Source organism: Lacerta agilis, chromosome 8, assembly GCF_009819535.1.
Source record: "Lacerta agilis isolate rLacAgi1 chromosome 8, rLacAgi1.pri, whole genome shotgun sequence".
Taxonomy (NCBI): domain Eukaryota; kingdom Metazoa; phylum Chordata; class Lepidosauria; order Squamata; family Lacertidae; genus Lacerta; species Lacerta agilis.
The window spans coordinates 32,088,515-32,112,859 of record NC_046319.1 but is presented as its reverse complement, the minus strand read 5'-3'; the positions used below and the strand labels follow the sequence as shown (position 1 = coordinate 32,112,859).

Genomic DNA, 24,345 nt, shown 5'->3' with positions numbered 1-24,345 from the left:
GAAGGGAAGGAAAGGAAAGGGGGAAAGGGAGAGAAGACAAGAAAGGCAATGGAGGGAAGATCCACACAAGTGGAAGGGAAAGAAGAGAATTAACTGGAAGGAAAGAGACACAAGGGAAGGATGGATTGAAGGAGGAGGAGAAAAGAGAGAAGCCATTCCCAGAATGGGATTAGAGATAAATAGAGAAATGTGGGTTCTATCCAACCAAATTCACTAGACCGACAGTAATTAACAGACCTAAGTGAGTCATGTCTCAGACTACAACTCCCATCATCCCTCCTGAACATTGGCCATGAAGTTTTTGGTGGGTAGTATACTTGAACCCAAAGGGCCACTTCCAGAGCCATTCTGGAAGAAAAGCCCCTCTCTTTTAAACACAAACACAAAGAAAATTACCAACTTCATCTATTGGAAAAAGAATGTATTTGATTACTCGCGTAAAATTACAGTATCTCTGGTGTTAGTTAAGTATTAAATGTTAGAAGAAACTGGACCTATTTCCTTTCAGTTATCCAAGAAAGTGCATGTAACAGTTCAAAGGATTCTTCCCACTCACCCCCCCCCCCCCGGACCTAATACAAAATAAAACAAACACTATTCTTGTTCTCTCGGTCAAGAAGTTGGGTTTGAGCTCACGGGGAACATATGTACATTTTAATGAACTCGAGATTTCTCATTGTATATACAGGAGCATCTGAATTTGTCCTTGGAAGGTTTATCAAGATGCTTTTTAATAGCAGCACAATGTCCAGCACTTTCCACCCCATTCTCTCTCTCTCTCTCTCTCTCTCTCTCTCTCTCTCTCTCTCTCTGTGTGTGTGTGTGTGTGTGTGAATATACCTACAAGGCAAAACGTTTCAAACTACCAAAAACATTTTTGGACCTCCTCTAATCATCTGCTTGCTTGTTTACTGTACAGAAACTTATTAACATCTAAGACAACTTCAATAAAAAAACAAAACAAAACAAAAACCTCAAGCACAGTATGAAGGACAATTCAAAAAGGAGGGAGAAAGTTAAGTCTTAACGCACACACCCTCCCCACCAAAAAAAAAGCTGTTTTAACTTTAGAATAAAAATTTCAAAACCAAAAAAACAAATCGAGCCTGTTGTGGAGGATGCATATAGTTGAATTTTATATTGTCCATTTTCAAATCCTGTGCGCAAATCTGTTTGGAGAATTAAACAACGTATTTGCCGATAAATCTCTTTTTCCCATCGGGATCGAAGTATACACATATACAGACTTTTTGTTACGAGAGGGGGGGTGATGGGTGGGTGGGTGGGAGAAATGGATTACGGAGGCACTGCGTCGCCCCCACAAAAAGTTCATGTTAAACTGGATATAGAAAATAAGTTAAATGCCAGAACGAGACCACCTAGCTGAACAGACTTGCATTGCCATAAATGTTACAGCACTCTAGTCAATTAGTATTTAGTTCAAAATACAGAAGACCAAAGTTAATGCTTGCATGTGTTTGCAAAGCAAAAAAAAAAAAAAGTTATATCACTAATAAATAAGCTGTTTTTAGAACTCTAGATGTCGAACAGGGTACAAAAGAATGTCTCTTTTTAAATGTCACTTTGTCAATTCGCCCCCACCCCCCCAACTTCCAAAGAAAACAAAAGCCTGCACAACCTTAGGTTGCAATATCTGCCGGAATGTTCGTAACACGTGTCCTAATTGGTTACAATCTCTTTGCCGTCTTCCACAAAGCGCGTGAAGCGGAAATTAGTCCCATTCTCGCTGCCTGCCATTTTCTCCAGACCAGCTAGAGGCGCGTTAGGTTCCGAGTTCTGGAGCTTCTCCAGACTGCCCGTCAAGCCGCTAATCGGGGAGCTGCTCCCATTGCCCAGGCTCCCAGGAATTGGAGGGATGCCACCATTCTGAATGACCGAGATCTCGTTCGTCTTCATCGCCAAGCCGTTGGAGAGAGCCGCGGCGTACTGATTCCAGAAGCTGGACGGGTCTCCATTTCCCGACCTCACGGCCAACTCTTTTGGAAAGATGTCTGGAAACTTCACAGGGTTGCTTCCGAGAAAAGTCATGGGGCCATCCACAGAAAGCCGTCTGCCTCGCCGGGCAGGTGTGCTGTTCCACATGTGCGTCCCCATGTGAACCTGAAAGAGAGACTGGTTAGCAGCGGCAGGCGTTATTTTCACAGCGGTCAAAAATACCTGAAAACACTGCATCTCCATTGTTGGTTCTTGCCGTCTACAGAAGGGGTGGGGAATAGCTTATTAGCCCATGGGTCACATTCCCTTCTAGGCAAACGTCCAGGGGCCACATGCCAGGCTGGGTGGGACCAGAGACCAAAGTGGGTGGAGATATAGAGAAATATATGCACAGTTTTGCAAAGTGGGCAAGTTTCTACACACACCTCTCTCTCTTGGTCCTCAATCCAAGCAAATGAGAGGCATCATCAGAGAGCAAGGGTACATTCTAGCCAAGCAAAAACAACCCCTAATGCTGGTGAGGGTTATGGCTTAAGAAGTAGGGATATGACTGAAGGAGGGTGGCCTGTGGCAGGGCATATTTAGGCCTTGGGTCTGAGATTCCCTACCCCTGATCTATAGCAGATAGATGGTCAACTGGCAGGCTGCAGGCAGTCTATGGCACCTCAGTTTCCCCTAAGCCTAGTTTGAGGACATATGACACAGGAACCTTGCTGAAGCTACGTAGGACTGGCTCTGGTTGGTGTCTGGACCATGTAGGAAAGAGTTCCCAGACTTCCCTCAAGTTCTGTGACTGAATAAAGGTGGGAAGGGAAAAGAGGCAGCAAGCAAACACCAAGAGGAAGGTTCAAACAGCCTGCCTACGCTTTGCACTTGGCAAGGAAGGGGGTTGGGGAAACAACATTGAAAGCTGTGCAAAAATAGAGCTAGTTCACACCTTTAATGAGACATCATTCTTTGGGATTTCAGAGGCAAGAGAAGTTGAAGTACCTGTTTGCCGGGCATGATAGGCCTGGGTTCTGATGCCAGAACAGAGTACCACCCAGCTCTATTGTGGAGCTGAACCACTTTGCAGGGGAGCCCTTTATGCTGCAGTATATACACTTTCATTCCTCAGACCATTGCCTGGATAGCAATGTGTGTGCGTACCCCCCTCCTAGAATATAGACATTGACTATTCCCATTCTAGAAGGCCATGCAAAAGGTTAAAAGGTTAAAATTCCTCTTTTTAATCAATAACCAACAACAGCTCATCTGGTTCAACTAACAGCCTAAGTTTCTCCTGTCTACAAGATGGACTTTACAACCCCTCGCTTTTATTAAATGCATTTTGTTTAGCGTGGCCATGCACAGTTCGATCTATTTTCACCACCCACTGCCATCACAATGCCAACTACTTTATTAGACACCCCTTTCCCCTATAAACGTCCAGTTAAACTGGTTGAAAGAATCCTCCACTAATTGCTCCTTGGAGAGCTTAACATGTGCAGGCCGGATGCCCTGAAAGTAGTTACTCATCTTGTATCGCCTCTGCAAAAAATCTCTAGAGGAAAAGACCATCAGCAGGGGGTGGAGGGGAGATGCGCATTTGAGAATGCTTCACCAGTGTAATATACAGTCCTTTGGGGGGGACGAAGCAGGGGTATGCATACCCCTAAACATTTTGTGAATTTAAGTTTGGCCTCACTGAGGGGCAGTATGTCAACATGAGTAGGAAAATGAGAGTCTCCCTAAACATATTTTTTTAGAAAGAAAAAAAAGCACTGGTTATATAAATGAAGCACATTTGCTTTTTCAACACATGCCAGTAAGAAACATCAGCTAGATTTGCAATTAAAGCTAGCATCTTGCTCATATTTAGGACTTCGTGGTGCTCTGCTTTAACATTACGAAAAGAGTAACTTAATTGTAACGAGAGGATTCTTTTGCTGTTCTGAGTATATATTGAAAGTACACTTTCAGAGTGTCTTTAATTGGGGAGTCTATAAAATTCTGCATTCACCAAAGGGGTGGGGGGATGAAGTATGAAAACACAAAACAGTGATTAGATTAACACAGATGTATGCAAATATGCTTCTAGCTGTTATGCATGGAAATAATTGGCCAGGAACTGAAAATACAGGAAAGCTAAAGCTAAGGTGATTAGTGCCTGGTTAGGTGATGACTTAGAAGCCACATGCACACTCCAGTGTTAGAAACTAGCCAGGCACCAGGTGTGTTTTGTGGGTGCAACTGCGACCACGTGGAGATCTCTGGATGCCAGGTTGGTGACTGGGGAAAGCAAAATGTCACTAAGAGAAGGATTTGAAAGCTTGTGTTTGTTTTATTCTGGATTGTTTTATCTGATGGCTTAATGTGTTGTAAATGACACTGAGATTTGTTCTAAGAAATATAAATAAGGTAACCAAATGAAATGAGGGGGGAATGACACCTAGACAATTCATTGTGGTAACTGTAACCTAGGTTTAAAGTGCCATTTGGTGATTATATTATATATCTTAGTTTCTAACACTGGTACACTTCCATGGGTAATGTAGGAGAACAAGTTGGGTTATGAGCATGAGAAAAGAAATAAACTTTTTTTTGGCAAACGAGGGAAAAGATTAAGAAATTCACTGTGCAGAATACTGTTGTGTGCTACTTTTGAGTGGCCTTCATCCAGAAAGGCAACCTATAAATATTTTAAAAGAAATAAATAGCATAGTGGAGGCTGGTCCACTAGGCCAATCTGGGACACTGCCTGTCACCTTCCTACTCTTGAATCTCAGTGTTGCCCTTACAAAACTCAACAGGGCTCTGCCAGTCATTGGCTCTGGCACCATCTCCTCTTGGACACCACTGAGGTCATATCCAAAAACAGTAGGGATGAAGGATATTGAGGTCTGGGAGCCTTATCTTCTACTGATGGAAGCAATACCCGTTTTACCTCTCTAACCTGGAGTTTCAGCAGAAGCAGAAGCCTTCCCCCTCCCTTTCCCACTTTCCCAAAAATCATGGTTGAAGGTCCTGGGGAAAGCAAACTAATCCTTCTCTTTATTAGTAGATGGGGTAACGCATGGTATAGTCATACAAACATATTGACACCCCACACAGCTTTTGCCTTAGCATCAGTCCCCAAAACAGAGCTTCCTGCTCCTTTATATTCGCCATCAGGTATCAGTAATCTAATATCAGTAATCTGTGGGCAACGCCCCTCCATTGCATGCAGCAAGCACCATTGCTGGGTATGCACATCACAGAACCATAAAAGGATTGAAGAGGTTCATCTAAGAACACGTGCTACAAAACACAATTTGGCTCAGGTTTCCATACATGTGAAATTGAGTGTATTCCATTCACAATTTACATGGGAGTATCGGTGTGCAGGAAGGGTTTAGGCTTGCCATGTAAAAATGTGGAGCTCTCCTGGAGACTGCAGACAAAAGACAGGATGCACAGCGTGAAATGCAAACGTCCAATTTACACACCATGCTAGACCACAATTTATTAAACCAAGGTGTAGTGTCATGTGTGAACCCTGCCCAGCATGTTAAGTATGATTTGTTTCCTGCCAACAAACCTGAATCTGAAGCCATGACTCATGGTTGACTTACAAACTTTGAGTTACAGGTAGGTAGCTGTGTTGGTCTCCCATAGTCAAAACAAAATAAAAAATAAAAAAAATCCTTCCAGTAGCACCTTAGAGACCAACTAAGTTTGTTCTCGGTATGAGCTTTCGTGTGCATGCACACTTCTTCAGATATCTTCTTCAGATATTCTTCAGGTGTATCTGAAGAAGTGTGCATGCACACGAAAGCTCATACCAAGAACAAACTTAGTTGGTCTCTAAGGTGCTACTGGAAGGATTATTTTATTATTTTATTTTGTTTTTACAAACTTTGGTTTCTTTTAACTATTGCTTGGCCTTACTGTGCTAACCCATCATCCTTCCCTTAACCATGGTTTGTTTGACCACCCCACCCAAGACACTCAACCAAACTACAAAGGAATAAGTCAGAAGTTGGAAAACAGAAACAAGAGGTGGTTTGTTTTGATCATCTGTGGGAAAACTTGTGGTTTGCTCAATAAACCATGGTTATGCACAAACCAGGCCCAAATATGTCAAGTGCAACATGATGCCAAAAGCAAGACAGAATATTATGAATATAGTGGTGGGGAAGGAAGTACCTTAAGATTGCCTTTTGTTGTGAAAGCTCTTCCACATATAGTGCAGGCAAAAGGCTTCTCTCCGGTGTGAGTCCTTTCGTGGATCTGCAAAGCGCTGGAGGACGAGAAGGTTTTCCCACACGTGTTGCAGTAGTGCTGCTTCGGCGTTCTTCTGGGGAGAGCTGGAAGCAAGACTGGCGACGTAGCTGAAGGTGGCAGAGGCCCCGAAGGAACCAGGGCAGGCGACATCTCTTTGCTGTCCTGAGGAGCGCTGTGTACAAAACCGTTAACCTCCGTCTTTATCAGAGACGAGAGCGAGTTAGCGGGCATCACTGACGAAGAGTTCTGATTGGGGCCAAGGGTTGAATTGGGTTCAAACAGCTGTGATGGTAGATCTCGCATTTGATGTGTCAACATATGCTGCTTCAAATTACCCTTTGTGGAAAAGCCACGATTGCAAACTGTGCAAATAAATGGTCTCTCTTTGGTATGACTTCTGTAATGAATGTCCAAGGCACTCTGACATGCAAACGTTTTGCCACAAATGTCGCAGGCCGTGTTCTTCAGCTTGCCTCTGTCTCGGAAAGGAAACAGCATGCTCAGGGACTCTTCCTTAATCATTTTCTCGGGGTTGCCAGACGTCAAATCCAAAGCACCACCGTTTGCAAGGGCTGGAGGCCAACCGTTGGCAAAATCGTTCGGTAACATTTTTGGTGGTTTCTCTTCGATGCACGGCGACTTGTGGTACTCAGCCGTGCTGTTGGAAGGGGACAAGGCCTGCATGGAAGAGGTAGACTCTGAAATAGCAGGACTCCCAGCACTTTGGCTTTCCATATCGCCACCAATGGATGACGAATCATTCGTCATGATGTCCCCTTCCACCGACCCATTCTCAACAGATTTTAAGCTTGCTTGAAGCTGCTCAGCAAGCCCCGCATTGATCATCTTCATCTGATTTTCTAAAGCAGCAATACTTGACATTTCCAGTGGCAATGGGGAAGATGATAAACTATCTTGAGATGCATCAATGGATTTGGGGGTATCTGGCACGCTGCTGTCGGGACAGTCTTCCATGTTTTCATCAGAAAAGTTATCCAGATCATCAAAGTTCTTCTCATCAAAAGACCCCGTGTCAGATTCCATCGACTCGGGATAGTTTTCTGTCACAGGTGTGTTGGGTATCTGTCCGCCCATGTGCATCCGGATGTGCTGCTGTAGCACAACGGCATTGGTGAACTTTTTCTGGCAGATTGGGCAGGAGTGTTGCACTCGCAGCGGGGGCATGGCACGGTGAACGCTGTAATGGGTCTTGAGATTTCCTTTTGTCGTAAAGGCGCGGCCACAGATTTTGCACTTAAAGGGCCTTTCACCAGTATGTGTGCGATAGTGCATTTTCAAAGCACTCTGGCAACTAAGAACTCGGTGGCAAATGACACACTCATTGGGGTCAGTTGCCTTTTTGTCAATATTTTCCACTAGCTGCTGCAGTTTGGAGGTCTCAGAGGTCGGCGTTGTGTCCAGCAGCCCCCCAAATGGAAACTTGGCCTTAAATTGCTCTGACATGAGAGGCATCAGTGGATTGGTGAAAGTGACCACATTGATGGAACCTGAATCTGCTGCCGGCGAGGTTACAGAACTGTTAAGACTAGCAGAGGCGCTGGGCATCTGGGTGCTTTCCTCTGGCTTGTCATTGGAGGACAGCAAGGGGCCCGCCTCCCCTTCAACTAAATGCCCGTTGGAGTTTTTCCCAGCAGGATCAATGGAGCCAGAGTCGCTTTTCACAGAACATGGGGGACTAGATGAAGGGTGAGTGATGGGAATAGGCTGAGGCTCCTCTGTTTTGATGAAAGGGGTCAAGCTCGGAATTGTGGGAGGAAGCGGTAGGCCAACCGATGTCGTCAAAGTAGATAACACTGGCTTGCTGTCCAGCCAGCTTGTTACAGGCTTCTCGGGCGGTATCGACATTCCATACGGGATACCTGTGCTTGTGGGAATGTTGTCCAAATGCTCTGGCACTGGGTACGGGTTCATTTGAATGTGAGGGTATTTTTCTTTATGACGCTGAAAGTGGACTTTTAAGTTCCCCTTGGTGGAAAACCGGTTTCCACAGATGTTGCATTTGAACGGCCTCTCCCCGGTGTGAGAACGCAAATGGATCTGCAAGGCACTGTCGCTCCCAAACACTTTTGCACAGAATCTGCATTTATGCTTGAAGAATGCTTCGTCTGAAGCACTTTTCGCTTCGAAGGTGGCCAGGCTGGGGGGCTTGCTTTTCCTTTGCTGGGCCAGGGCAGCCAAGGAGCTCAAATCCTCTGCAGGCGTTCCGAGACCGGACAAAGGACTGGGGAACACAGAGTTGCTAGGGGCGGGTTGAGGTAGAAGAGGGTTCGATACAGGGCTTAATAAACTGCTTATTGCAAAAGCTGGTGAGGACGCCGCCGTCACTGGCGGGCTGCCAAGCTGCGGGCCACCAGCATTTGTAGCCCCTTTGTCAGAGGATGGTGCCGTAATTGCTGCTGCAGACAGGTTAATATTTGGAGATGAGCCGCTACTGGATGGAATCGCCGGGTTGCCAGGATTGCTCTGAGGTAGCTGTATAGGGGGCAGTTGCTTCACACCACTGATGCTGGCAGACTGGCTAGCTAGGCTTTGTGCCAACCCAGCCGCCGCAGCCAGCTGCTGGGATAAATGGGAACTTAACGTGGACAAGGGGTTGGCAGATGTTCGTAACGTGCTCTGAGAGGGGCTGGGAGACGTTGGCAGGTCCACGTTCTGTGAAGCCAGCAATAATATTTGGTGACGAATTTGTTCAATCAGCTGCAACTGGTGGATCTGTTGCTGCTGCAAAGCCAACAGTTGCTCCATGAGGGAAGGGATGGCCAGCTTGCCAGCCGAAGCGCCATTGCACCGCGCTTCCTGCGAGAACTGGGCGACCGCCACTTTCGTGCTCTGAAGATTTTCAATTATGACGTTGCTGTTGATGACCGAGAAGTTGCCTAGCGTTGTCAGGTCCCCTATTTGAGGTAGAGAGGTTGTGATAGCTGAGGTACCCACGGTGGAGCAGTTACCACTCGCAACGCTATCGCTGGCGCTCTGGGAACTGCCGCTAGTGCCGTTACGAACGCCGGAAGCCTCCACATCCATGGATTCTTCTTTGTCAAGTTTGTTGTTATGCTCAGGATGGCTGCTGCGGTCTACTTGATCCATGTTATTAACTGTGTCATTCCTCTGCTCGTCAGGATTATCAGTAGGGGAGCTGGGAGGGCAGGCTTCAGAAGGAGAAACAGGATTTTCATTCACAATTAAAACTAATTGATTTTTACTACAGTTCTTCTTGTGTTGCAGGAGATCCGATAGTTCAAAGAACTCAGCACAGCATCTGCCACAGACGTGGGCATCCTTCGCCTTGGTGGTTCGATTTGTTTGACCCTTCTGCGTGTCTCCTAAAACATCAAGGCAAGGGGAGGGGGGTAAGAAAAAGAGCAAGATTAGCAACCGTGTAGAAACACAAATCTGGTCTGTAGGATAGGCGATGTTAAGATTTGCTAGAGCACATCTATCTCAAATAGGTTTCCTGCTTCGTCTTCAACCACCCCTTCACTTTCCTACACTCTTTGCTTGTATCCCCAAGATCTCCCTGATTTTCTGGTACCTGGCCATGATAAATGTTACTTTCCCTATTTCGTGAGTGACTTAAAAAAAAAAGTCAATGTGCAGCCACATGGTCTTAAAGCAGGGGTAGCCAATGTTGAATGTTCCAAATATTTTGAGCAGGGATCCCCAAACGAAGGCCCGGGGGCCGGATCTGGCCCAATCACCTTCTAAATGCGGCCCGCAGATGGTCCGGAAATCAGTGTGTTTTTACATGAGTAGAATGTGTGCTTTTATGTAAAATGCATCTCTGGGTTATTTGTAGGGCATAGGAATTCGTTCATTTTTTTTTCTTTTCAAAATATAGCCTGGCCCCCCACAAGGTCTGAGGGACAGTGGACCGGCCCCCTGCTGAAAAAGTTTGCTGACCCCTGATTTTGAGCTACAACTACCATCGACCCCAGTTGTCATGGTCAATAGTCAGAGATTATAGGAGTTGCAGTCCATTTGGAGGGCAGCTTGTAGACTACATCTGGCCTGAACTCTCAGGCCCCTTTTAGATGATCCCTAGAAATTAAATTTCCGGATGAGAGAGAAGGGGCAAAAGATGCAATTTGACTCTTGCACACATGGAGGCGGCCGAAATGAAGAGCACCGTTTAGTGCACCGGGCGCCATTTCGCATGCTGCGGCTGATAATGTTTGCATTCAGCACAACATATTGTTGATTCATTTCATCTTTCCTCCATTGTTAGCCTTGTTTTTATGTTACCAGGTCAGGCTACTGTAGAGTAAAGGAATACTGCACACAGCATGAAAATAACAGCCTTAACTGGATCTGCAAAGGAAGGTGGGAGGTTCAGGCAGTGAGTACTGGTGCCAGAATTGAGGTGCTGGAAGCTACCGAAAGAGCATGCAAATTTCCATCTAGGGATTGTGTGTCCCCCTTGCCAAGCCTGTAAATATTGCTTCCTAGCAACGGCGCATGGCTTCAAGCACCAGAGAAGGAACCAGTAGGCCTTGCATTGCATCTTTCTTTCTCCCTCCAAGACGTTTTGGTGAGATCTTCTGCTTTCTCCCACTACCAAAACAGACCAAGACTGGCCATACACGTTGAAAAAAATCAATATTGTGACTTCACAGAGGTTGCCCATGACTGATTTTTAAGACTGTACAAGGGGAGCTTTTTATGGCTACCTGTGTCTCGGATGATCATTTCCTCCAGATAATCCATCAAAAGATAAAATAGTATGAACCAAAGACATTGGGGCATAATGAAATTCCATAGCAAGGTATTGATTTCCAATGTTTCATACTGCTTATTGCCTAGTTGTCCACCGAGTGGCAAATCAAGCATTTGAAGGACTCATTAGACTCTCAAGCTCCCCGTCAACCTTGTTCATCCTCAACCGATTCAAAGATATCAGTGACAGTCACCCCGTCACTAAACTAATTTGTAGTCGTTCAAGGTCCCAATCAGTTGCTGACAAGAAAGAATGGGGGGGGGAGAAGGGTGAGGGGGGGGGGAAAGCACATATCACCCAAGCTTCAGGTTGACATCAACGAGAAACAAACAAACAAGCTAGCTTTCCCATTCCTGCATAACTCAGAGGTAACTCTGATCCTCCTGCAAAACATTGGTTTTCCCTTCCAAAGTTCACTCCACTGCATCTAAAGCCTTTGTTACACATAAAATGGGGAAAAAATGAGAAATCCCTTGTCAAAGAATAATATTCATATTTTCACAATCAAGCATTTGTTGCCTAATCCTACTTATGATGCTTACTTGAAGACCGCAGAGTCCTTTCCACTCTGCTATAGCTCCACAAACCCCTAAGTCGCAATCAACATGTTATGCATTTTTTCTTTGCTAGTCAACTGCTTCATCCAGAACTGCAGGTCCCTAGCACAGATTTCCACACTTACTCCAAAGTAAGCCCCACTGAATTCAATGTTGGCGACTTCTTCATAATTGCCGCATCAGTTGGAAATCTTAAATCCCTGATCGACAGGACTTACATCCAACTAAATGTGCTTAGGATTGGGATGTTAAATTGCCTTTTATGATGCCAATCCTAACCTCAGTGATACCAGTGTAAATCTCTGGGTATCCCCATTGTGAGTATACAAGATCCCACAACTGCCTGTAGTCATTGTACTTTACAACCATGGAGATTAGATCAGAGTATGACCTCATATCTATAAAAGCAGCATTAAAAACTTTACATTTCTGGGAAAGGGGGGGGGATGGAGAAACCATCAAAGGGGGGGGGAGAAGATGAGCTGTTAAGAGAAAATGTTTCTATACAATAAGAAATCAATCTGGGTTGTTAAGGTTGATAACCCTCTGCAATCTCCCTTGTCTGAGTGCATATCAAAACTATTTGCTTTTAACTCTTGTCAATTGTTTAGCAGATAACTCGGAACCTTTCATTAGAAGAACCCCCTTTCATTTCATGTTTGTTATCACTCGTTGCTCCCTTTTCTTATCGCTAAGATCCATTTGTAAATTAATCGTTACAAAAAGAAGAAGAAGCAGCCTCTGACTTCAAACTAGCTGATCTTATTCAAAAGAAAGGATGGTTCCCTATTGTTTTCTCAGCATGAGGACACAGAATTTGGTTGTACAGATTGTGTGTGGTCAATTTAGAAAGCCAGGGAAGGGTGGGTGGGGGGAGCTCGTTTAATTCAAGGATTACCTCCCTGCCTGTTTTGCTGCAACACTAAAATCAGATAATAGGTAGTTTCCATGACTTCCAAATTAAATCTCAGAAGAAAACGAACATTAAAAGTTCCTGGGAAAAGGGGGGGGGGGTGAAGAAGAGTTTGCTTTTACAAGTTAAAACTGATCCAAGTTTACACAGCCATTGGACCCACCGAGAGAGAGAGAGAGAGAGAGAGAGAGAGAGAGAGAGAGAGAGAGAGAGAGAACTTCGCTCAGTTTCCTTAAACAGCAAATACTTTAGAGTTCTGCATTTATACAGAAGAGTAAATGAACTCCTTTCAAGATATACTATGGGGCAAATGTGCCATACAGTCTTTGCATTATTTTCTTTAAAAAAAAAAAAAATAGATACCCCTCTACAAAGGTTTTTACTGGTAAAGGATAATTTTCAATCCATTTTAAAATAATAATATTTGGTCGCCCTGCCTCTTGTCACATCCTAGCATATTAAGGCTGCAATTTCGATGCTTCACTTCTTGGGCGTAAAAAAAAAGGTAAGGTGAAATATTAAATGCAGTCTATTTGCATACACTGCTTTAGTTATTTCCCTGTTTCGTGCAGAAGAAAATATATAGATCCATCGTGACACACATTCCATTTAGAGCATTGTATTTTGACAACTAATTTCAAATGAGGCATCCATTTTAGATGCTTATTTTAAAACCAGGGAATCCAATTCTGAATATAGCCGACCGAAAATGTTATTCCTTTCTCTCTTCCACATTTCCATATGTAATGGTGATGTTTCCATCTACTTTTACAGCCAATTATGAAGGAACAAAAGCTATTCTGTTTGTTCACACATTTTCAACAAAATGCATTAAAACTATTATGTCAGCATGTTCTATTAAGCTCCACATTCAGTCGAAAATACTTTTCAACCAGATCACATTTATCAAAACATAAAGCCCACTTTAAAACATGGTTTTGCTTGGTCAGCTGTGCTTAGACAAATAATGACAGATTCAAAACTAAATAACTTGCGGGGGGGGGGAGAAGAGAAGAGAGAAATCAGAAAACGAACTGATGAATTGTACACACGACAATGGATTTGCTTCAAATATTTAGCACGCCTGTACTGAAAATTAAAACCTGTTCCAATTCCCTTTATTCACCCTTGCAGTAGATTATTATAATCCTAGTTTACAAAGGCCCTGTTATTTTACCTGCCTGATACTTCTCTGCACACAAAATGCAACACATGTCCTCCATGTCATGTTGCAGCGCTCGCTGTTCTTTCGCTACCTTAAGTTGCAATGCTCAGCACAACACATTCCAGTTACAGGATTTAAAGTACAAATTGCTTTAAAAATATATATATAGAAATATTATACTGCACTCATAAGGGCCAATTAAGAAGAAACAAAACTATGAGATTTTCTTGCAAAAACTGTACCAAAAGACTTACGCTAAGGAACTTTTATTTCCCCAGCGTTAATACCTAGTGATTATTTTTTTTCCTCAACAAATTTGATATGTGCATGCTAAATATTCTAAAACTGACACTGGCATTGTCTCCTCTTACCACTGTTTGGCACACACAGGGGAAAATGCTCACATGCTAATCAGGAATAACCTAAATTCACAATTGCTTCTCAGGTTCATTAAAAACAACACGCTTAAAAATTTCAGAAACTGAAATACATTACAGCTTAAAGCAGATTCCACTACTTTAAAGTCATATTTTCCAAACAAAAAAAACCCTGAAATGAAACAAAATTAAGGCAGTGTTTCCTTAATGGCTTTTTAATCAGAGTAATTGGCGACATGATGAACCAAAGCAACTCTGCCTATCACCTGACAGAAAGATTTAATCTTTTATAGATCTTGTTAAAAAGAAGCATGATAATATATCTGCAGGCAGAACTTTTGAAATAGAAGATTCAAAGAGATGATGCGTTTATAAGAAAATGAAGTTTCAACAGCAGACGCCTATTTTTAAAAAAAGAAAAATGCCACCCATGGAACTTTGCTTTCCAAGGCCTACATCCACCAATCAAGCACTGAATCCTACAAAACTGCAAGAATTCTGCTGCTAATCTTAACTATTCATGCCATCTTGATTGCTTTCTCCAAAGAGAGAAATTCTGAACTGCTTTGAGGCAAAAACTTCCCAAGAAAAATTCAAGCATTCAGTCATCTCCCACAAATCTTGTAAGCCTCTCTCTCTAAGTGTCTATCTGCAAAGCAATGAGATTGGACAAGGCCTTTCCACTTTATGATTAAATATTATTTGGAATGCATTTCTGGACATTCACAGAACAACTTTGCACTGATATTTCCATTACAAGAATAAAGTTTATAGATAAGTTAGGATATACATATGCAAATACAGGTCAAACGTAGTCTCTTCCTTCTCCTAAGTAATTTAAAAAGGAACTGGGCGGGGGGAGGGGGGAAATCACAGCTGTATTTATATTCAAACATTAGTAGAGACATTATAGGGGCAATATATTAAGAATATATACCGTCTCTTCCCAAGAGTTTCCATCCTTCCCTACAACAACTAGCAAACTTGGTATTGCTACCATCCCTTTGAAACCCCTTAGAAAAGGATTCTTCCACCCGAGATCAAATACACAGACGCGCCTTTCAATTAACCCAATTGTTAATTGATTTGCACTGTTTAAAAGCATTTCTTTCTTTCTTTTTAAAGCCGGGAGACGGGCCTACCTATGTAGCTACTTAAAATAAAAGAACTCTTTCCTACGAACACTAGGTGGGGTTCCTGCTGCAACAGTTTCTCCCAAAAAGTTGAGAGCAGTTTCATTGTTCCAGTGAGAAACCAAAGAGAAGGGGAAAGAGGAGGGGAGGAGAAGCAATATCTAAACTTTGGCTATGCAAACATTGGCAAAGGAACAAGAAACCAAATCCCTGTTGTTTGGAATGGGGGGGGAGGCAAAGGCGCTGTGGCAACTGGCTGTCAATCCCCTCTTTGGGGGTCTGGCATCCAAGGGGGTGACAAGGGAATAAGAGTTAGCAAAAGCAGCGAGGCTGATAAGGTGAAGCTAAAATAAACTACCAGCTTCCTGCTAAGCGCCTGGTAAGACTCTATTTGGGGGTCACCGGCAAGATATTGAACTGCATATTGTGATCTGAACTTTGTCACCTTTGACTGGAAGGAGGCTGGCAAAGGTTAAAACATCCAAACACTTCGAGGTTTCCCCCTAGCACGGATTGGCCAAACTTCCCCAACTAATAGCCCTCTGAGCAAAGCCACTGCTGGGAGACAAGTCTGGCTTTTTGGCTCCCCACCCCACCCCCGAAAAAGGACCAAAAATATATATATTTGAGATATCACCATCCACTTTTGGAAAAGGTAGAAGAGGCATTGATTGGGGCCCTCTCTCAGGTTGCCTTTACCAGCGGTTATCTGGAAGATTCTTCCCACAATCACTCTCCACCAGCTTATTATCAATTTATTGCATCTCTCCCCCTCCCTTCTCCAGCTGATATGATTTGCCACAGTGATCAACAAAAAGGATGTTTCTACACCTAAGAAATGCACCCTTCTGGAAAGGATCTTTATCAGGAGTTAAAAGGGGAGAAAAGGAAAGGAAAATCTATTGAAACAGCTACTTTTGGAAGTGATTGCACAAAAGTTAAATGAGGTTTCAGAGGACACAAAACATGCAGCTCGGAAAGGGGCAAAGGACGATATTTCGCGAACACAACCCCAGACTCTCAAAATCATTTCACACTGATTGTATAACTGCAACTTTAAAACATCTGTACGAAGGCAATTGCCCTTCATTTGAAACAAGATTTACTTCTGAATCCAAGTACTGAGGGCCGTTCATGAATTATTCTTAGCATTTCTGCCTGTGTTGAACTCGTCTCAAATATTCTATTTTGTTAAAATGTTAAGTACATACACAATTGTCCAAAAATAGTTCGGTCTCTTTTGAAAAGAAATGCCTCATCCTATAATAAGGGGGGGGGGGAGAGAGAGAGACCATTGTTCAGCAAGCCTGATTTCAAATGGTGTTAATTGAAAATGTAATTAATTATAACTTGGATAATTATGTCAAAAGTGTAGATAGTCAGGATAGGTTAATAGTTCACTATGAATCCCAGAGTTTGTGTTTCCCATGCCCAAAGGGAATTATTAGCACCTTGTTCCCTCTAGATTATCCTTCTGTCCCAGTCTTTGCAATAGACTGAATAACTGCTCCAGAAATACTGCTTCTGTGTTAAGATTAGGCCATTGCCCTCTTTTTTAAAAAAAAAAACACAAGCTGGGGGGGGGGGGGAGTATACAATCAACTTTAAATGTAACAAGTATTCTAGAAACCTTAGACAGCAGGGAAATCCCACATGTCTCCTCAAAAACCAGACAAACTCAATATGAAAAAAGCTTAGTCTCAGGTAAATGAGGATAGGATTAGTACCCTAAATTTCAAGAAGCAACTCTTCAGCTGTGTATTTTCCCCAACAGCAGCCAATAACTTGTTGAATACAATTTATGTCTGGAACTCCAGATGTTTGCTCTACCGTTTCCACTGTTAGGGAATTTTTTTTTTCACCTAACAGCACCAAAACCAGTCCTAAATTTTTCAGCAGCACAAATGAAAAGAATGAGAAAAGGCCAGCAGAACTTTAAATAGCAAAGCGCCAGAAATTCTCTGTATAAAATTCTCAAGAAAGATGGATAAAAACTAGGCCACAGAAAGACAAGTGTTTCTTTAAATGAATAATAAAAAAAGACAGCTGCAGGTCGAGAAATTTCTGAGATCTGGATTCTAAAACGGATTACTAGAGGGGGGTGGGGGTGGGGAAGTAACCAGAAAATGAAACCGGCTCTACATGGGCAATTCTATGACATTTTATTTGTAAGATATATAATTTGTTTTCACAGCAATTATTTCTAGATTAGCAGTGATAGAAAACACCGTGCTTTCCTGAGCTTTTAATTACCCTGCCTAATCTCAGCTTGATAAGAATGTATGCGTATCTGTGCGTATATATATATATATATATATATATATACACATACATATATGAGAAGCTGTGTACAATTTTAGGACATCAAAATATAGATCATATAGTGAAGGAAACTATCCGTATTGAAGGCTTTAGCAGCACCATTGTATACCAATATTATTACAACACTCAATCCTGTTAACACTATTACAAAATATAGCCTCCAGGCAACTTAGTCAAACTTATTGTCCAAGCATGTAAAGAGAGCCATAACCTAAATCTATTACTGGTAAGGAAAGGGAGGGGGGAGAAGAAGAAAGACTAAGATAGCTAACTGTTAGAAATGCTTACCCGAAGAACAATGAACTAGTGACTAAAGAGCTGGACCAGTATTGTCTTCGTATCATTGTGCTTTGATGAAATCTAGTTATTTTAAGCACATCAAGTTAGCAACAGGCATGAAAACTCCCTCCTAAGATGAATTTCCTCCCTAACTCTGCAGCAGGGTGGTTTTGGAAGAGGCGTACAAAGAAAACGACTCCAGAGACTAAAATATAGAGGGTGGAGAATTGTAGCTAGCTAGGTCTTAACAAATCAAAGATGCCTTGACCTATCAGAGAGTAGTAGAATTTTTGTTTTTGTGGGGGGGAAGCAGTCCCCTCTCTTGCACCCAACAAGGTAAAGAGAATAAATTTGCTTATTCCTATCCCTGAACCAGCTTGAAGACCAGAGAGTTCTTCTGTTGGAACTCTTGTAAGAGAAATAAAGAAGAAGAAGAAACAAAACGGAGCGATCTAAAGTGTATTCTTGAAATTTCAACCTGGAGTTGGTGGCAGAAAAATGAAGTTGCAAAATATATGTGCCCGACCGATTTCTGAAAAGAGTGTTTAGATAATAAACTGAAGGGACATCAACTCATCTAAAGTCGAAAGAAGAAGGTCAAGAAGTTTCCTTACAAGAATCCCAACGTTTGTCAAGAATTTGAGAAAGGATAGGACATGGATTTTTGTTTTTTGTGTTGTTGCTTTTTAAGATGCCAAAAAGTTGCCTTATAATAAAACCACAAAGGGACACTTTCTTTCCAGGGAAATAGAAACTTGCTTGCAGTTCCTTTGGCTCAATTTGTTGCCGAACTTTTGGAAGGTCTCTTCAGTAAAAAATTGGGGGGGGGGAATAAGGGATGAGGATATGGTAGCTTATGGAAACAGGGAGAAATACTAAAAATAAAAAAGTGGGGTGGTGGTATAAAGCTGGCATGAAAAAGACAAATGAAAGAACTTCCATGCCTTCCGCACTGGCTGCCCTGATCTGGGTGATGCTGAAAGGTTCGGGGGCTTGAGGGGGCTTGTCTGTTGACTGCTACTTTTAATGACTAAGCTGGGGGTTTAAATGGGACTGTGGGAGAGGCACAGCTTCTATTGGTGACTCACTCCACACAGACTCTTGCAGATCACCCCCCCTGGCCAAATCCCTTAAGACAGACAGAAATTTGCTCTGGAAACGTGCAGGGTGTTTGTATGTGTGTGAAGGCAAAGGGGGGAGGGCAAGAGGAGTAGTTAAAAAGGAGGATTAGGGCTGTTTCCTTGCAAAAAAAAAAATCAAATTGAAGAGCTTCTGCACTATCTATATCTATATCTATATTCTTTCTATACAATCTGTATTACAGCACTGGAAACACAACATGGTCACCATCCTTCTGTGAAGATTTTTTGAGTCAGCTTTTATCAAGCTGCCCACTGTGCTCGAAGTACCACCCTAACTGCACGTCTGAACTGGGCAGAGCAGGCCATCCTCCTCCTCCACCAATTTCTCTCTTTTTACAGCCTCTCTCAACACCCCCCCCCCGAAAAAAGTGTTAAGCAACCACGCAAACTTTACATGCGAACATTGAATCCACTTAAACTCACGCGTATTGTCTGTCGTGTATAGAAATTTAAGGAGATTTTTTCCAAAACACACACGCACTAAATAAGAGTTACCACAATCCAATTCGCACTTCTACAACTGCCGTGAACTCAAGAGAGTTTTACTCCCGAGTAAGACTCCTTGGGAAAAGTGCTCCGTCCACAAACATCCTCCTCTCTCTTGCCATCCTGCCCTAACGATCCTGGCTACCTTCCATTACTTCTTCGGCGGAGGAGGAACGGAGGGTCGCGCAGGGACGCTCTCCGTTCTTAGGTTTGCCACAGTGCCTTCTCGCCGCCCCCCCCCCCCGCACTTTCCTCTGCTAAAAACAAACGGAGAACTTTGCATCTCCTGCTGAGGATCCGAGCATACCGCACCCCCAAACACCGCCACCGCCACCCAAAAAACCCTACAAAACAACTTTGGAACAAGAAACATGTTGCTATGCCCTCCTCCTCTGCCCGCTGGAGAAACTGACAAGCCTGGCATCGAAAAGAAAACTTTCTCTTGGATTCGGGGCTTTTCCACAAGCCCCCACTTCCTGCGGATGATCCATGCACGCAGCGAAAGGCCTCTTCGCTGGCTTCGCCGCCCCCTTCCCCAAATTCAGCAACTCACCCGGTTTTCACAGGCACAGGTAAAAATGGGGCCCCTCTCTACTCCCCCCCCCGCATTATCAATACCAAAGGCATTAAAAGGCAGGCCGCCACATACCGAGATACGCACGCACACACACACACCACTTTAAATGGAAATTTCCCACGATCGCCAAAGTCTCCCCTACGCACCGAAGAAGCTTTGGCACACACCCCCACCCCAAGGCAATCATAGAGGAAAGGGGCAAACTCGAACACTGATCCGCCACAGCGGCAGGGCAATAAACGACGGTAAGAAAATTCAACGCGGGAGTGGAGCCCGGCGGAGCAGAAGCTGAGCCGGCCAGCTGGGCACGCCGAGGAGGAGAGGGAGATGAAGGAAACGAAAGAAGGAGCGCACCGCGCCGGGCGCCAGAAAAAGGAGATCTCGCTCTCACTCACCCATCGGCGACATCCGGGAGCGAAGGAGGCGCTGCCAACCCCCCACCTACCCCCGCTGTCGGTAAACGCGGGATTAAAAACAACAAAAAACCACCCTTTTTAACTTCCTCTAAAATTCACGTTGGAGAGAGAGGGGAAAGTTGCAATATTCCAGGGCAGCCCTCTCAGGCAATGCTGAGAAGGGAAACCGAAAAAAGACTCCATAAAAAAATAGGGGTGGGGAGAGATCTTTGGATAAACTATGTTTTATTCTAAGATTCAGGCCCCAAGAGATGCACCCCCTGAAAGAGAAGGGGGGAGCGTCAAGGTCCTGCGCATCTTTCCCAAAGGGGAGGTGGGGAAAGAGAAATCTCCAACTCCGCTTCCGATCAACGTGCGAGTGGCAGCGTGCGTGTTCAGGGAAGGGGGGGCGGTGCGGCTAATTGAGAGAGATCCGGTCTCCGCTTGCCAGATCGAAAACGATCCAGCGAGGGAAAGATCCACAGAGGGCAGCGACGGGGCTTGAGGAGGGGGGCGGGAAGAGAGGAGGAAGGAAACCACCCAGGACTCGAACCATCCGCAAGAAGTCACAACTCCAGCTGATCAACTTCACGCTCTTGCTTCCAAAGTCTGTCTCTCTCTCTCTCTCTCTCTCATACACACACACATCCCTCCACCGTCTCTAACCCCGAAGGTAAGTTTGTTCCGATTGTTTGTGGGGGGGGGGGATCCATAATCGCTTTAACAAGAAAGAGATAGACATGTATCAGTGTTCTATGGGTCGGAAGTGAGGGAAATCGCGCCCAGGACAGAGCGAGCGAGAGCGATTTCTTCGTTTTTTATTTAAAAAAAAGGTCCCCCCTCCCTTAAAAAAGCCACCCCAACAGGACGCAACTGCTCAACCCCCCCCCCTTAAAAAAAGCTCACCATTGCGCTGAGATCTCGAGGCCAGCTCGGGGTCGGTTTGGAAGTGCTGCGGCTTCGCCTGTTTCCTCCGCGACATGCTGGCGCAAACATCAGCTGGGGCAGAATAAAAAATTACTAAAAAAAAATCTTCTCAAAATTACGGAAATCGAGCCTGGCCCCCCTCCTTCTCCTTCTCCTCCTCCTCCTGGCGCTTCCCCTCCCTCTCCCGCCTCCTCCCGCTTGCCCGATCCTCCGCGCACCGCGCATGTGTCTTACTATAATTGTGATTATCAATAATGCATTGCGATTAATCATACAGGGGGCTCTTTGAAAGGCGATTGGCACAGGGCCAGCTCTATTCAAACGAGCTCGCCTTAATCAATTAGCCGCTGATTTGCTGGAGACCCTTGTCTCTCCGCCGCTCCCGCCCAATGAGCCGGCCCATGTGGCAAGGGTTCCACCCGCTCCAACACCCCCCGCTCTCTCTCGCTCTCCCCCCCCCTCTCGCGCGCTCTCCACCTTCCCCAGCCTAACCAGAAAAGCTGTTTGGATACAGTTTTTAACCCTCTTAGCAACCAGCTGGGACTGAGCACGCCGGTCCTGTTACTATAGGAATGCGCTCCAACCCCCCACAACTTTTCTTTCTCTTTGGCTGGGGCTGCTTCCTCCCGTTCCAGGAGTTTTGCTTCCTTCCCCCCACCTTCCTCTCTTTTTTCCCCAAGCTGGGGGGGGGGGGTCTTACCCTATTTTAGCTAACATTTAAGTGTTAAATGTTATCCTATTTTAGCCAACTTTTAAGTGTGGGTTCAATCCTGTTGCCCTGCTTACTCAGAAGTAAGTCCCACTGTTTGCAATGGGGATTGTTCCCAGGTAAGTGTGCATGGCATCGCAGCATCTTGGGGAGGAGGGAGGGTCTTCTTCCTTTTTGAAAAACTGACCCGATCTCACCCCTGCATGTTTTCTCTCTCAGGAGCCTCCCGGGCTTCAGGGGAACTTACTTCCGAGTAAGGATCGTATCATGTTAGAGCGTTCGGCTTTCTTTTGGTGCAAAAAGAAAGAAAAGTGGTTTAGGCAAAAAGCGAATGATGGTCTCCACTTATTTAAGACCTCGGGAACGGGTCTGAGAGGCGACGATGGCAGCAGCAGCAGCAGAGAAGTGGGGAGACGGGCAAAGGGGTCGAGGAAGCATCTCTGCTGCTGCTCTCATCGTCTCGCCATCGCCCACGCTGGAACAAATAGCACCGATTAATGGGTAGCTGTCATTTTAAAGTTTCGGTCTCAGAGCAATAGTTGAGGACTTTCGAAGCAAACCAACTCAGTAGTACCTTTGCTAAATCATCTCCGGTCTCCTCTTCTGTATGGATGTTTGCCTAATCTTTTGGCTGATGCCCCCCGCAAAAATAAATAAATAAATAAATGTGAAAAAGTTACATTTCTGGGATTTTTGTATGTATGTGTGTATTTTAGCAACTCCCACCTTTGCTCCCTTCCCACTTCCTCCTCGCGCCCCTCCTTGCTCGCCATCCATCACGGACCCCGAAGGGTGCTGAAAAGAGGAAGCTCGCCCGCTCGCCCTTTAAGCCTCGCGCCCTCCCAGGACAATCGCGGCAAACTTTTTCGCTCGCCCGCCCGCCCCGCGGCGGCGGCGGCGGCGCCCAAAGGGGCGGGGCCGCTTCCCCGCAGCTGCGGCTGGCGTTGGCTGAGAGCGGCGTCAATCACCCCGAGCAGGCGGCTGGAAGAGGTTGGTGGCGGAAACGAGCGGGCTCGTCTCCCTGGCGGAATCCTGGGGAGGAGGGGGCGGGGCCAGGGAGGAAGGGGGCGGGGCCTCGGTGGGGAAAGGCGATGGCGACAGCCGCACGCTGCACTTTCCCTTCGCTCTTCTTCCCACTCGTTTGACAGGCTGTGCCATCTTCTACCTGCTTACTCGGGCGTAAGCCCCAGTGAGCTCAGTGGGATTTACTTCTGAGTATACATGTGTATTAGATTGCACTTTGAAGTGTTCTTTTTGGTTACATATTAACTGACTTTCCCTTTTTGATCATTTCCCCTCACTTCCCTAGCAACTAAAGTTTCTTTGCTTCTCCTTAACTTCCTTTTCCTCGCTTTCTTAGCCTTGTTCATTTTTCACCTTTCTCTCCTTCTTCCTTTTAATCAACTGGTATGAATTTCTCCTATAAGTGTTTATAATGGGTTGGATTTTTTAATCTCTGCAGACCAATAAACTGATGGTGGACCGTGTGTGTCTTGTGTGAGGGACGGTGTGTTTGTACATATGGTGCCGGACATGTTCCGAGAGGAGACTTTGCTATCCCTCGGGCTGTTCCTTATCTCTTCCCACTATTTGCACCTTCCCTCATCCTCTCCTCCTCCTCCCCAACCCCAAAGCATTGCCACTCCTGCAAAGAGCTACTTTTAATTTTTTTTTTTTTAAGCCACAACTTCGACGTGTGTTTCAGGAAAGGAGAGGATCCCTTTTGTGTCTAGAAGAAAAGAGGGTTGAAAACCTGGTGATCCTCAAAGCGCTTAACTCTTAAGCGGCCTGCTCCTCTTCTGCTCCGGATTGAGTGATTTGCGAGTCGCAGTCTGAAACGGCAGCGTTCAGGCAATTCGAATTAACGGATTACTTTACACGATTTATAATTTTTTTTATGGGTCAGGGAAAGCCTACGAAGTTAATTTCCCCTCCAGATCTGATGTGCTTTTGGGGGATCGGTTCATACTGTGTTGGGAATCGCTCTGTGCGTGGCACTGCTTGCACAGAGGGAACCGATCCTCCGGTTAAAAGGTCCCTAATGCGCTTTGGGAAACGCGGCGTCTTAACCTGGCCGCGTAGCGCAATGCTAAGCGCATCGGCCTACGGATAGCCGTCTAGGTCTGGATTCCACACACGCGCACATCCGCAATGGGTACCATCCATCTCTCCCCGTCTCCTGATCCAACCTCAGGCTCCCAACTCCAAAGCATGTGGGGCTGGACCCACGGATCCCCTCCTCCCCTCTCCAACAACCGCCACGCAACCAACCGAGCCTCAGAAACGCTCGGCGCCTTCCAGGCTCCAGAACTTTGGGCACCGGTTCCCCAAAACGCTGGGGACTCAAGGTTTTTCGTAGGGGGCCTCTTTCTCCCTTCACCCCCCCCCCTCGTCCCGTACACAAAATAACTAGCCTCTCTCACGCAC

At 45.0% G+C, this 24,345-nt stretch overlaps 1 protein-coding gene across 8 annotated transcripts; it reads right to left on the bottom strand.

Annotated features, from left to right (window-relative positions):
- Window positions 1-1,112: 1,112 nt before the first annotated feature.
- On the bottom strand, window positions 1,113-22,514 carry SALL1 (spalt like transcription factor 1). 8 transcript variants are annotated; one of them, XM_033156810.1, is made up of 4 exons: window positions 22,493-22,514; window positions 21,189-21,281; window positions 6,124-9,545; window positions 1,113-2,133 (listed from the first exon to the last, which is right to left on the bottom strand). In XM_033156810.1, the coding sequence occupies exons 2-4, from the start codon at window positions 21,262-21,264 to the stop codon at window positions 1,681-1,683; spliced, it is 3,951 nt and encodes a 1,316-aa protein (XP_033012701.1). In that variant the 5' UTR covers window positions 21,265-21,281; window positions 22,493-22,514; the 3' UTR covers window positions 1,113-1,680. The 8 variants fall into 8 exon arrangements, with proteins under 8 accessions (XP_033012701.1, XP_033012700.1, XP_033012698.1 ...); XM_033156809.1 differs by lacking the exon at window positions 22,493-22,514 and adding an exon at window positions 21,444-21,566; XM_033156807.1 differs by lacking the exon at window positions 22,493-22,514 and having other exon boundaries at window positions 1,113-2,121.
- Between the last annotated feature and the right edge of the window lie 1,831 nt (window positions 22,515-24,345).